The 15210-nt window shown below is 38.0% G+C and overlaps 1 protein-coding gene across 1 annotated transcript; it reads right to left on the minus strand.

The window, feature by feature from the left end:
- Nucleotides 1-13480: 13480 nt before the first annotated feature.
- On the minus strand, nt 13481-14433 carry LOC110207142 (olfactory receptor 6T1-like). Its single transcript, XM_020984717.1, is given in 3 exon segments — nt 13481-13666; nt 13668-14219; nt 14221-14433. Coding segments are annotated over 3 exon segments (951 nt in total).
- Nucleotides 14434-15210: the final 777 nt, after the last annotated feature.

Raw genomic sequence — 15210 nt, forward strand, 5'->3', positions numbered from 1 at the left:
AGATTTTGTCTCCTCTGAATTACTGCTTCTCTCTACTATTTTTCTTCTTATGCATTATTTTCTACTGCATATAGATTAACAGAGATAGGGCATTTTCTCTCTTTCTCCATGTTCATTTTTTAAAAACTAGCTTGTAGTTGACTTACTCCCTAGCTTTATTCCTCTACCCTCTGACTTCCTTTGATCCTCTTTACGTTTCAGAAGGGGTTGAGAATTCCTGGGGAGCAAGAGTCAAGCTTCAAGTTCTGATGTAAATTAGGCATTCTATGATTGTCATTCATCTGTTCATCATTTTAGAAATATTCGCTTAATGACTGTTAAGTGCAAACCATTGTGCTCAATACTGAGGGGGATAAAAAAGAAAACAAAAGGCATCTTCCTCATCTTCAAGAATCAATAATTCAGAAATGGAAAAAATACAGCTCTCATGAAAAGAGCATAATTAATTCACAAGACCAATGTAAAGTGCCAGATGAAGTCTGACAAGCTAAACATAATTAAAAATCAGAGGAATCAAGGACAGCTTCATGAAGGAAAGGCCTTTTGGGTTGGATATTGAAAGAAGGATAATGTTTTAATAGGTAGAGGGCATTCTGGGCATCAAGAACCACATGAGCAAAAGCACAAAGTAAATCTTGGGAAATTTGGGTTTTCTGGTCATCTTGTACTTTCTATGATGATGTTAGTATCTATTTGTAAGACCTTCTGATAATCAGTACCCCAGAAGCTTGTTTATTAAACTAATATCTTCCCTTAGAAATAGAATGCTGCATTATTCAAAGAATATGAGACTTTGTATAAGAATATGTGGAAGCACAAACAAGCACTGATTATGTGCCTATATTCTTTTCCTTTCATTCAGGTAACATATTCACTGAGTGTCTATCAAGTGCAAAACATGGTGCCAGAAATTGAGGGCGATACAAACCTCATGAATAATATAGTCTCTTAGGGCAGTTGAAACATGTACAGAAATAACCCTATAAAACAAAGTAGTTTGTGACAAAGGACATAAAAGAGTTATGAACAGAATGCTATTAACAGTTCTTGGCAATGGGTTCCTAATTTTAATATGCAGAGATAAGGTGGAACTTCTGGGTGGAAGGAATGGCATGAGGAAAAAAAGCACAATGGTAGCTTTGCATATAGGCAGTTTGGGGTAATGGTAGATAGTTCATATGGATTTAAAGGTAGGTTGTATGTTTGGGAACAGTGGCAAAAATGGTGGAAATATCATTTAGGGCCAGAGCACAGACGGTCTTGAAAGCAAGACTGGCTTAAATATTAGAATCAGGAGCTCATATTCTATTGGATAGACAATGAAAAACTACTTAAGATTTTAAAGCAGAGAACTGGAAAAATAAAAACAGTGTTACAAGAAGGGTATTATGTTTATAGTGTGCAGTGCAGATTGAAAGAAGAAAATAGTAGGCTTTTAGAAGGTTATTCCAAAAGATCAGGTTCAAGGTAGTCTAGACCACAACTGGAATAGTGACAGTGGAAATTGTAAAGATGAGACAAAGAGGAGAAATATTACAAAAGAAGAATACAGAATTTGGTGACTGATTGGATATTTGATGAGGTTTGTGATGGCAGCAGCAAAGAAAGATATCTCAAAAATAGCTGTGCATATTTGAGCATGGTTTCCAAGGGCAGACCCAAGAAGAAGAGGAGGTAAATTGTTATACATAAATTTGATAGCTATCATTTGTTTTTACATTGCTTAATTTTCTTCTTGTATTCCTTTCCTCACCCTCCTAGAGTACCACCCATTGTAACAAAGACTTTTTTAAAAGAAAGAAAAAAAATTCAGAAATAATTATTAACACACACATATATTACAATGTGTACATTATTAAATACTCATGACTCTCTGACCTCTACAAAAGAATGGATAAGATTTTCTTCTTACAACACTTTTTTGGGGATAATCTTGTTCTTTGTAATTTTGCAACATTTATTTTGGATTGGTTTGTGGTTGTTGTGTTTTCCATTTAACCGTTGTAATAATGTATTTTTGCTCTGTTTCACTTTGAACCAGTTCATTTTGCATATAACTTCTCTTTATTCATCATATTTATTATTTCTTATAGCACAGTCATATTCCATCATAGTCATGTAGTATAATTTCTTCATCCATTTCCAAACCCAGGGGCATTTACTGTATTTCTAGTTCTTTGCTATTATTAATACCTTTGCTATAAATATTTTATTGCCTATGGAGCCTTTCTATTTTTCAGTGACTGGCATCAGGTTATGTTTAGACTTAACGTCAAGAAAAGCTTTCTAAGAATTATAACTATCCATAAGTGGAATAGGTTGCTTCAGGAGGTATTTTCCCTCCACCTGAAATCCCAACGAGGTCTTTAAGCAGAGGTGAGAAGAACATTTTCAGATAAATCATTAGAATTTTTTTTAAGGTATATGCTTGACTAGTAACATCTAAGGTCCCTTCCAGCTTTATAATTCTGCCATTTTAGTTGAAATGCTAGTGTAATTACCAGACATAAGTGAGCAATAAGAAGGACATGGCTTGAGTCCAGGTAGTAAGAATATAGTTAAAAATAAGTTTTCTGAAATAGAAGAGAAATTTAGTATAAGGAGTAAATGTGTATCTTCACCATTTATGTGGTGTCTAATTTGAATGAAATGTTGGTGTCATCCTCATGTTTATTTTACTTTTAGCTGTCTCTCAAATCTATGGAGCTTAGATCAACAAGGAGCACAAATTGGAGATTATTTACTCACCAAATTATTTTTTTTAGGGGACCTTATGGTTAATCCTTTGTTTAATGCTGGGAGTAATTGTTTTATTTTTTTTTTTTTTTAATATTTCACAGGCCTACAACAAAACAATTTAAAAAGGAGATACTCTTCATTGCTTCAGATCATTAGATATCATCTGGCATTTTATCCTTTTAATTCTATGTATTTCACTACTGCTTTAGTGAGTTTGTAGGAAATGACTGAATGTTTAAATACTTAGCATTTTGTCACCATGTTCTACATCAAGGCTTTATTTAATTAGTTCAGAGGTCTCTGTACCTCAGTGTATGTGTATATATACACACATCAGTTAAATGGGGAAAAAATCTTTATCATACTTCAGTGATAGGAGTCCTTGAGAGGTTAAGGTAAAGAGTTGAATGGAAAATTGAATTCTAAATTGGGATAAGAGTTATACCTTTGATACAGAATGTTTAAGAGGTTCTGTTTTCTTCAACAGTCTCTTCCTTGTACAGGTAGGTACTGATAGGACCTTTGGACTTTGAAATTCAGGCACAAACCTAGAAGAACATCTGGTGGACTATTCTCACTAGGGATAGTACTCTTGGCCCTTTAATTAACTTAGTGTGATGCTCCACATTTCTTTAGCTTTAAATAGATACATATGGACCATTGTTCTCCAACCTCTGCAAGGAATCCTGTTCTAGTAGTACAATGCACAAAGATCGCCTCCTCTGAACCCAAACCTTGTAACCTGATCAGAAGTAGTTATGTGTATATTTATCCATGACAATGTGTAGTAAAGGAAATGTTTTAGGAAGGTGAAGACAATAGCTTACTCCTATTGTACAGAATAGATTTCTGTAAGGTCAGGTAGAGAATCAGAAATATTTTCATGAAATTTTTCAGTAAAGTTTCATGGTATTGCTTCCAGGTTAGTAGGACACTGACGCCATTTAAATGAATACAAACCCAGCAGCATATGTGCTTTGCTTATTGGTTCTAAATCTGTAGTACAGAACACAAAGAACTAACTCCACTTTTAGCAGTTTTATATTCAGTACCATGGACAGCGCAACACAACCAACAAAATCAGCATGTGGCAAATTCACCTAGCTGAGCTCCATGAATTCAAACTGGCTTTAGGTAAATGTATTGAATATTTGAAAAATGTTTTTGAAAAATCCCCCGTGTCTTTCTGTTCCTCTATTTCCCATATAGTAGGAATATGTGGGACATGGGAGTATTTAGGGAGGATTGTTAACTTCTGAGATGAGCACTTGCCAATCCCTTTTCCAGGCTGCTCATCCACATTTGGGGTCCACCTACCATCCAACTTTCACATGTGACTGCAAGAAGTGGCAGCATGTGCAGTGGCCACATCCCTCTTGGCAGATGGGCTAAACCAGACTGAGGATGATCTATAGGTCTCAAACCCATCAACAAGTGTGGGGCATGTCTATTTTAAGCATGTGAAGTTTTCCCTTGGCAGAATAGGCAGATGAAAGCAATTTGTTCCAATAGAAATGAAGATGGCTAAAGCAGTCACTGTGTAGTGCATAGAGCTTGGTCAGACATGGAAGGCATCGAAGTCATTCACCGTATCCTGGACCACGGCCAGTGGTTTTTTATTTTTGTCTTGCCAGTGGACTTTGATGGCTGTGGAAGAGAGTAAGACTGATGACTTTGTGCAACTCTACCTCACTTAAATCTAATTCACAAGCGAGTCAAGACAACACCCTTCTGATAGCTTTGGTTTTCTTTGAAAATGAAGAATGAACAACAACAGCCCTTTTTTATACTGACTTTCAATCACAATAGAAAATGAACTGATAAATCATTTACACTGTTACAATAAAATAATGTGTTTCTCTGTCCATAAGTAATTTCTTTTACTAGCCTCTCTCAAAGCACATTATGTAGACCTGCTCTGCATACTGTTCATCAATAAAAGGTTAGTGTAATTCCCCAGGCATTGTTGTATAGGTATAGAAATGATCTGAGGCCCATAGATATCAAAGAATCAATATATTAATTTCATCATGTAGTGAATGGGGTGGACCTGTGCAAAACATGACAGACAGGGGGTAGGTATTTTGAAATGAAGAATTTCTAGAAAGAAGTAGGATAAATTGTAATTGAAGATGTGGAAGCTTTATAGCCTCTCTTATGCTATGTTCTTTGAACAAACTTGCATAACATACAATACTATATTCTTGTTGAGAAATACAACCAATTAAAAAAAAACAGATGGAGAGATATATAGATGGATGAACATATCCTACCTCCAGCAAAGGGAGAAGATTCAAAAAGAGCTAGTGAGGTAGGAAATCTCTGGATCTGGGTAAAGTAAAGCCAATCTCATTACTTAACTGCTTCCTCTTCATCATTTTCAATGAATAGGGTAAATTACTTAACCTCCTTATATCTTAATGTCTGAATGTGTAAGTGGGGAAACTATGTTTATACTATTTTTTCCCACATAATTATGTGTAAATTATCTCATAAACCATAAAGAACTGAATAAAGAGCATCATTATTGCTTTGTAGTGAGGCCCTGGACTTAGTCTCTCAACTCAAATATACACTTAGTGGGGCAGTTTCCCAGGATGTGACCAGCCATATCTCTCCTTCAGGGTCCTGGTGGAGGGGGGGTCCCCTAAAGGATTAAAAGTTTTTTTTTTTAATCCCAGTCTAAATTCTCTAAATCCCAATGGCTCAATCCTTCTCTCTGGTCTATCCCCACAAAAGTATTTATCATTGTTTATTCTTTCTGTATCATTTAACCAATTGAAGCTCATTGATATAATTTATAACCAATTAGCACTTAAAAGATATAGCTAGAAATAGAAGTAAAAACACATCCTTCTGAACTTGGGCATACCCTTCTCTGTACTGCCTCAGTCCCTACGAAAGAGCAGTCTCACATTTGAAGTGTCTGTCAGAAACATTTCCCAAATAAGTTAACTTCATTACTCACTGGACCTGAAGTCTGAGGATGAAATGATTCATTGTTGGGCTGAGTAAAGTAACATCTTAGAGATGTCCTGGATCACTGAGCTCAGCTTCTAGCAAATTCTGAATGAACTCCAGTCCCTTGGACCACTGATAACTCTCAACCTTTTAAAGCTGATAAAGTCATAACTTAGTTCATTCTGTATCCAACTCTTATTCACTTAAGAGTAGAAAGGACACATAAAGAAGGAAAAACATATGTATGATGGTCGCATATCATTTTGAGTGAGGAGAGCAGGTAGCTGGTGATACCTTTCTTCCTGCTTTTAGGCTTCCAGTTCTTGCTCACTCAAGTGCAATGAGGATTTTTTTTCACTGTTAACTGACATAAACATATATACATACACTCAAACACACAGACAACTATACACACAGACCACTGAATAATTAATAAAAGTTTTGGCATAGAGTACAGTGATGAAATACTAGCACTTTAAACATTTCCTTCACTTTCTTCACTTGAAACAGGATCACTGAAGCATGGTTATAAATAGAAGTAGGATAAAATTTTAATGATATCTGTAATTTGCCTAGTTATTTCCTTTTATATCCATACTCATTTCCAGTTGAGTAGCTAATTACAAGACATTTCTTCACCATACAGCAAGCAGCTAAGAAACAGTCACAGAATATCTCTCCTCTGAATCAAGGGCAGGAGCACTTTGTTATATATCATTATAAACTTAAAGCAGGCTCACCAAATCTCTCATGTGGATGTGTAGCAGCAGGCAGATTCAGCCTTCATTGTTAAATCTTCTCTATTACAATTGTATTTATTTCCTAAAAATTCAGTTCAATTCAATTCATTCTGATCCAGAAAGATTTGCTAAATAAAGTCATGTATATAGAATACTATGTTGGGTACATGAGGTACAAAGAAAAATGAAAAATGGCCTCTGTTACAAAGAACCTTACATTGTTCTGGGAAGGAGTGGTGTCTAATAGGCAAATATTATTGAACTCTGAAAATAAATGACCAAAAAGCCACAGAGGTTATGAACTAACTGTCAAACTCTGAAAATACAAAGAGCTCATAGATGTTGTATGCCAACTGTTAACTCTGAAAAATAAAATAAAATAAAACCAAAGAGTTCATAGAGGTTATAGGCAAAAAGCCTTCTTTATTCCATTGGAGGAGGGAAGCTAGACATGTGTGCCAGGGTCACCTCTAGTAGGAGACCCAACTCAGTGAGGCTAAGCCTTTACACACATACAGTTGTGTATAGAACCAAGCAGGGAAGTGTAGCCATAGCAGTGGGAATAACAGCAACAATGAAGCAAGTTTGCCTTGTAAAAAAATGTCTACTCACAATGGGACTTCATGACTTCAAGCACTGCAGTACTTGTCCAAGCTCAGGGACCAACTGGGGCTGGCTTGAGCCAATTCTGTGATTTAGCTGTAGCACAGTTTATCCAGAGGGTGAGCACAAAGGATTGTTGTTATGCCAAGCTCAGGATATAGCTTGCTTGCTGGCTTAGCTCTAGGAAAACAGGATCTCCTAATAGTAAAAAGAGAGGAGTGAAAAGAGAGAGGTGGTCTTGGCATGGGGAGCCTGACAATATATTATCTCCTCTCTATCTCTCTCTGTCTCTCCCTCTCTGTCTCTTCCTCCCTCTCTCCCTTTCTCTATATATACATGTGTATATATGTATATAAATGCGTGTGTATGTGTGTGCATGCAGAGTGAGAAACAACCTTGAGGCTCAGAAAGGCTTTTCAGAGGAGATGTCATTAAATATGCATCTTGAAAAAACCTAAAGATTCTCTGAGACTTAGAGAAGGAAGAAAAGCATTATGTACATGGAAGAGGGGCTGTGTAAAGACAGAAGCAGAGGATGTAATGTCAATTTAGGCGAATACAAATTGTAATATGGAACACCAGGGAATTAATTAAATAAAGAAAGGTGAGCTGGAACCAGTTTGTGAAGGATTTCAAATGCAAAGTTGGAAAGGTTGCATTTTATCCCCTGTAGCAGTTATTCACCAGCGATAGAGAACCACCTAAGGTTCTTGAAAAGGAGAGTAATGTAGACAGACACGTTTTAATAATCAATCACTCATTACTCAACAAATATTTAATGCCAATTATATAGAGGTATTAGGGATAGAAGTACAAAGAATGGAATAATCCCATTGGCAATGAGCTTGTATTGTATTGAGGGAGAAAACATGTACATATAAACGATATATGTTATATACATATATAGATAGTTAATAGATACATAAATATTTTAGTATAATGTAATATAATATAACATGATATGATATGTATATAATACATATACATATGGAGGAAAGTCTGCCATTCCCTAAACTCCTGTGGTTATCTGCCTCTTGCTGATAGTTATTTTTCAATTCCATTTTCAATGGAGGGAGGACATTAGCAGTTGGAAAAAACAGGAAAGGAATCATGTAGAAGATGTCCTGAAGACCCTAATCTTCAGTACCCTAAGCTACATCTTAAGGAAAGAGAGGAACTATATGACATGGAGGCAAAGAGGCAGTGAACTCCTCGTTTGAATGGTGGCCAGCGAAAAAGGTAAGAGGTGGAGTGCTGTGTATGTGAAACAGAGAGAAGACCAGAATTTGACTTGATCAGAAAGTGTGAGAAGGAGAGTAATGTACAATAAGGCTGAAAAGGACGGTTGGGCTAAGGTTGTATAGGGCCCTGAAAGCTAAAAACAGGAGTTTATATTTTATCCTAGAAACAGTAGGAAGTCACTGGACTTGGTTGAGTCAGATCTGCACTTAAGTAAAATATGTTGCAAGTAATGTTTAAAATAATTGAATGAAGGAGTAAAGCATTTATTAAGTGCTTACTAGGTGCAAAACACTGTGCTGAGCAATTGGAATACAAATGGGAACATAAGACAGACCCTGATCTTCAGGAGCTCATAGTCTAAAGCAGAGACAACATATATGGAAGGTTTCAGCTACAAGTTAGATGTAAAGGTTCTGTGGTCCTCAGGTTGAAGTAGCAAAGCAGATGGTAATGTCTCTTCTTTAAAATCATTTTCACTGATAAATTTCTATCAGTTTCTGATGTTGAACCATTTGACTAAGTATTAAGGACTTGGTGGCAAGAATGTTTTTTTCAGTATCTGAGGTTGTAGCACATGTAGGAAGAGTGGCTAGGCTGCACCTTTGATAGGGTTGCTGCCCAAAATGATGGCTGAGGGCACTGGGCTGAAAGCATTGCTATTCCCAACCCTGTTAGGCTCAGAGTCTAGAGTTATCTTAATGATGATCTGAGGGGAGGTGGTAGTCAAAGTGGCAGAGTTGATTTCACTCGCCTGGCACATGTTTCCTCCTCTTTCTCCCACAGGTTGCCTGTTGCTTCAGCTAGGTGGGTTGCCTGCTTTGTGTGTCATAAATGTTTGGAAGTCTTGGGGATGGCTGGCACCTTTTCCATGTGAGTTGCTTTCCTGGATGATAGTTGTGGGAATTGGGCTGGAAGCAGGACTGATCTTCTGGGGATGGAGGAAAGTCTGTCATTCCCTAAACTCCTGTGGTTATCTGCCTGTTACTGATAGTTATTTTTCAATTCCATTTTCAATGCTGGAAGTGAAGAGGAAGAGGTGCCCCCTCCATACAATAATATCCTTTCTTAATGATTTCTGGTAGTTTGGGGGCATCCTGGGCTATCTCCAGTGTGAGGGACAATGATGGTCAAAGTGGTGGTGGTTTTGTTTTGAATTATCTGACATATGCCTTCTATTTCTTCCTCATGTTTCCCCATTGTTACAGCAAGGGCGACTTCCCTACTCTGAGTGTGTCAGTTGCTTGGCATTTGGTGAGGATGGCTAGTTCCTTCTCTACAGGAGTTGCTTCACTGGATATGAGGCCTAGGCTGAAAATACAACTTATGATCTTAGGGGTGGTGAAGTGCTGTCATTCCTCTTGTGATTATCTGCCTATTTGGTAGCAATTGAGTCCCAGAGGACTGAGGTTGGAAGATTCTTGAATAAAGAAGACTAAAGAAGATTATTGTTGCCATTATGTGAAGGGTAGATTAATTCCCCATTACAAGAAGCTCACTTTCTTCGTTACTTCATTTCTTAGAAGCTACTTTGTCAATTCATGTATCTTCTTCTCTTTTCTAGAAGCCCTTATGTTGCCTTTTATGGTAATACATCATTGGCACACAACATTAATGGAAACACAGATCTTTCATAAAGCAAATTTCCAGATAATAAAGCTGAGAAGGAAGAGGCCAACCCTAATTCCAATTACTACTAGTAGGGGCTATCTGTGTCTGTCCACTGCACAGAGACCATGACACTTTAATCTTGTCATAGAGAGACACCTTATTGCTAATACTGATATTTATTGTGATCCCTGAGGATTTTTCTGGCACAGCATATGGGAAGAGTCACTGTGGACTCAGCACATTTTCCATATCAGGTATATGTCTAGATCTGTGCTGAATAGTTGAATCCAGACAACCTTATACAGGTTGCAATGTATATTCTTTTTTTAATCCTCTCTTAAATGTGGGAACCCCTCTTTTTGGTGTTCCTCATTGTGTCTTTTATGACAGTTATGAGAAACGTAGTCAATATTACCCTTGTTATTCCAGATATCCACCTCACATGCACATTCCTTTCCTCTTTTTTCTTCTTGGGCTTCTGCTACTCCTCCATCAATGGCTCCAGGATAATGGCTAGTCCACTCACAAGCAACCCAACCCTGCTTTGGCGGTTTGTTTTGTGTAACTTTTTTGTTCTTTTCAATGGGCTTATCCTATTGCCAGCCATGTCATGTTGGGACCACTATGTTGCCACTCCCAACTATTGCACATCTACCCATTATGTGGGATACTAATGGCAGGCTCCTGGGTGAGTAGCTTGGCCTACTCCATCATTCAGGTTATACTGAGTGTATGACTGACATTCTGTGATTTCAGCAAACTGAACAAAAATATCACATGTTCCAATTTCTCATTCCTTGAAAAGGGTGTTTATCAGGGCTTTAAGTCACATCTCATGTATACATGAAAACAGTGAGAACTCAAAACTGCTGTCAGCTGAATAATATTGGTCTCTATACTCATCATCCTTATCATTGTAAAGAAAGCTACATGGAAATCTCATGCTCTTTCAGAACAATTTGGAGGAACTCTAAGCAGCAGCAGCAGCAGCAGTAGTAACAATGATCCATATAGCACATGGTACTGTTGAATACTGCAAAGGGCTGGAAAAGCTTCAGTAAGTAGGATGGGCAAATTTTAATATAATGAGTGATTTCCAAGGGAAATAGACCATCATTATTTTCTCCTATACCTCTTTTTCTACAAAATGTGCAAATTACTTTGAGGGAGGTGGAGGAGGTATTCTAGAATAAATATTGCGTCTTGTGGCAGTGTTTTGTCTGAACTCAGTACAAAAATCAGTCCAAAGTGACCTGTATTTGAACATAGCAGGCAGCAGATCATTTTCTGACAATTGGCTGTCATAGTAATTATTACTCATGTTTAGATAGCACTTCTAGTTGTCTCATTTGATACTTGCAACAAGTGAGGGAAGTAAACAATGTGATTATTATCCTTACTTCAGAGGTAAGGAGACAGTCTTAGATACTAAGTGACTTGTTCAAGATCACTTAGCTAGTAAGAAATAGGGGCAAGACTTGAACCCAGGCCTTCTGAATCCCTGACTAGTGCTATTTCACTATGTGAATATAAAAAAGTATCCTACCTCAATAATGGCAGAAGGAGGTCTGGGCAGTAATTGTGAGAATCCAAGAATTACAGTGATTTTGGTCAGGAGCAGGGTGTTTCAGGCTCAAGGCCATAAGTATCACCCTGATGTGCTTCAAGAATAGCATAAATCTAAAGAGAGGGTATAGAGGGAGGGCCAAGCACTCCAAAATTCACTAAGTCAATTTTGTTTCTGCATATTGCTTCTCCAAGAGAACATAATTTCAGAGAATTATTAAGAAGGATTGGTGAAATAGTAAACCTTTTTTTTCTCATTGTTCCTATCAAAATCATGAGATAATGGCTTGCATCCCTGATGTCTCACACAGCATGAGGCTGGTTGTCATGTAACAGCTATTGGTCCTGGAGGATACAATAATTCAGAAAGTTTACATGGAAATGGGTCAATTTTCTATGCTATTTGCAATGTAAAACCACTGCTTCTACTCTGTATTTGTGACACTTCAAATTACCATGAATCCCCAAATTATTTAAATTTAGTTCAATTATATATATATATATATTTATTAATGGTAATAATAAGAATGAGAAGCTATTAAATGTTCATTAAGTTCCTCTTTGCAGCTATTATACAAGGCACAGTGTTGGGCACTATGTGCATAAAGCCACGGCAATATGTGCATAAAGCCACAGCACTCCTTTCTTTTTGGAAGCTCATATGCCACCTTGGCAATAAAAAATAGCTAGTATTTATATGGGGCTTTAAGGTTTGCAATGCTCTTTATATACACTATTTCATTTCATTCACATAATAATCTTGGAAGTGGACAGTACAGGAAATATTCTCATTTGATAGATGAAGAAATGGAGGCTCAGAAAGATTAAGTGGCCATGGTCTCACAGGTCATAGTTGTCAAAGGTTATTCATTTCAAATCCAAATTCTTTCCAAATCCAAATTCATTCCAAATTCCAAAACCCCATGCTACCCGATTCCAATTTGAAAATGCCGTTGTTCACCAGCAAGCCACCCTTTTCATCTCATAGATATGATAGCTGAAGCACAAAGATTGCTAGGCATTCCCTGTAGCATACTTTAAAGACTGCCAACTCTATTCTAGATGTATGTCCATTAAAAATACTTTGCATGCACTTAGAATTACAATTACAATGGGGCAAATAGAGTTTTTGTCACAGCATGCCAATTTCCAGTGTGTACAATTTCTCTAACAAGAGAATGGTGATTTTTATCCTGGTCACTAAGAAAAATGTATCTGTATGCCATGTATGCCAAAATGGATCTAATTTTTAAGGTACTTCACTAGATTGTAACACTCAACATAGCTCTGACTTTTTTTTTCCTGACCCTTGTCACAGGTTCTCAGCAACTCAGCACCTTTCTATTAGCTTGGAGGATCCCACTCTAAGGGTCCCATAAGTGTAACACTATTTTTCTGGATAATGTTTTAACTGCCATGGATTTTGTAGGGGCATGAAGGGTCTCTCTAGAGAAGAGGTTGCCCCTTTTCTAAGTGTAATGCCATTTTGACTACACTCTACTCCATTACTGACAGCAGCCTCCAACCTAAATGTTATCTGCGTGGCATCCACTTTCTCTACCCCAATTTCTAGTTATGGCTCTACATGTAATTTTTATATCAGAATTACAGGGTAACAAAATACTAGCTCAGAAAGGCATAAATGTTCTTACTCCTTGTCCCAGCTCATTTCACAAATGAAGAAACAAGCTCACAGATAGAAGCTCATGACCTTATGCTACATAGGTAGTAGTTGACAAACTTGGATTCTAAGTTTATTTGACCCCAGTGTTCTTTGTGCTAGACCACAATGCCTTGCTTCCACTTTAAAGGTGACTCTACAGAAATTGTGTTTGCCTTCTTTGTGGCTAAAAACATAAGCAAGTCATCATGATCCCTTTTCTTTGCTTATGCTAAAGTCTCTTTTCCAGTGTTTAACCATTAAGTCACTTCTTTGACTCCAGGAGACAATGGCAGCCTGTTACCTGGGATGTTTTGTCTCCCAAACTTCAAAGACAGGTTTCCTCCCTTTGTGAGGGTCATCATAACCTTCTGGCACCTATGTTCCTGTGCCATCTCAGGGCATCTTCTAAGGCCTGTTTCACCTTATCGTTACGGAGGCTAAAGATGAATGGATTCAGAAGTGGGGTGATGATGCAAGCCAAGGCTGAGGCCCCTTTCTTAAGGATCAGAGACTGGGTCTCTGATGTACGAATGTAGAGGAAGATTTGAGCTGCCATAGGCAATGACAACCACAGCAAGGTGTGAAGCACAGGTGGAAAATGCTTTCCTCCTTTCTTTGGCTGTTGGAGCTTGGAAGACAGTAACAAAGATGCAGACATAGGAGACAGAAGTCAATCCCAGAGAGCCCAGAAGAGCAGCTGTGGAAAGTATAAAGGCCACAAATTCCAGAAATTGAGTATCCCCACAGGAGAGTTGCATCAAAGGCCAGCTGTCACAGAAGAAGTGGTCAATGACATTGGGGCCACAGAAAGGCAAGCTAGCCATGAGGATGGTAGGAGAGAGAACCCAAAGGAAACCAGCCATCCAAGAAGCCATTACTAGTCGGACACAGATGGGACCATTCATTAGAGTCTCATAGTGTAACGGACGGCAGATGGCCAGATAGCGGTCTAAGGACATGACAGCCAAGAGGAAGAAGTCTGTGGTGCCTAGGAGGAAATAGAGGTAGGACTGCATGATGCAGCCAGCAAAGGAGATAGAGTAGTCCCTGGTGAGGATGCTGACCAGCATCTTGGGGACCACAACAGAGACCCAACCCCAGCTCCAGGAGGGACAGATTTCTCAGGAAGAAATACATCTGGGTTTGCAGGCGATGGTCAGAGTAGCTCAGCACAATGATGAGCAAGTTGCCCAGGACTGTCACCATATATGTCACCAGAAGCCCCAAGAATAGTATGATCTGCAGGCTCCAGCTTCCAGGGAAACCAATCAACACAAATTCTGTTACCTGGGTCCAGTTCTCTGAATACATTTCCCTTTACCTGTGTGGGCAGGAGGACATATGGGATCATTTGAGGTTTAGTCAAAGATAATCAGTCAATCAACTATTTGTTAATCACCTAACATATGCAGCACACTGGGATTGACTGTGAGGACATGAAAGATATAAAATAGAGTCTCTGATTTCAAAGGATTTGCCGTCTTGCTGGGGACATAGATTTTTTGGAAGAAACCTTGGATGGAAATATTCGATTATTGCTAATCTGGACATTGGAAAAATCTCTCTCTCTCTCTCTCTCTCTCTCTCTCTCTCAATATATATATATATATATATATATATATATATATAAATTTTTTTTTCCTGGAAGCCTGAGAAGATAAGCCTATTGTGCTACATGCACATCCTTCCTTAATATAAAGCCAAACCCTCAGGTAAAGTACCTGCTACCATTACTTCATATTAAAGTGTTAAGGCTCCATTCTAGTTTCACTCAACCTGGAAGACTGACAATCCAACAGACAGGGATATGCCCACGTAGCACTTAAATGTCTACAGTGTGATTTCCTCATTGCAATCTTTTGAGATACCTAGAAAAGATATTATTAATTCCAATTTCACAGTCCCACAACTAGGACATATAGTAAGCTAGTACTCGAAACCAAATCTTCTGACTCCAGATCCAGAGTCCACCAAGGTGCCTCCCAGCCCAAACTAAGATGCACCATTGTGTTGGTGGTAATGGAATAGTAAGCAAGTCCTGAAGGTCTGACTAGTTTATCACATAACTGAAGTTAGGATGAGTGTGTA

Source organism: Phascolarctos cinereus, unplaced genomic scaffold, assembly GCF_003287225.1.
Source record: "Phascolarctos cinereus isolate Bilbo 61053 unplaced genomic scaffold, phaCin_HiC Scaffold_726;HRSCAF=1367, whole genome shotgun sequence".
Lineage (NCBI taxonomy): Eukaryota > Metazoa > Chordata > Mammalia > Diprotodontia > Phascolarctidae > Phascolarctos > Phascolarctos cinereus.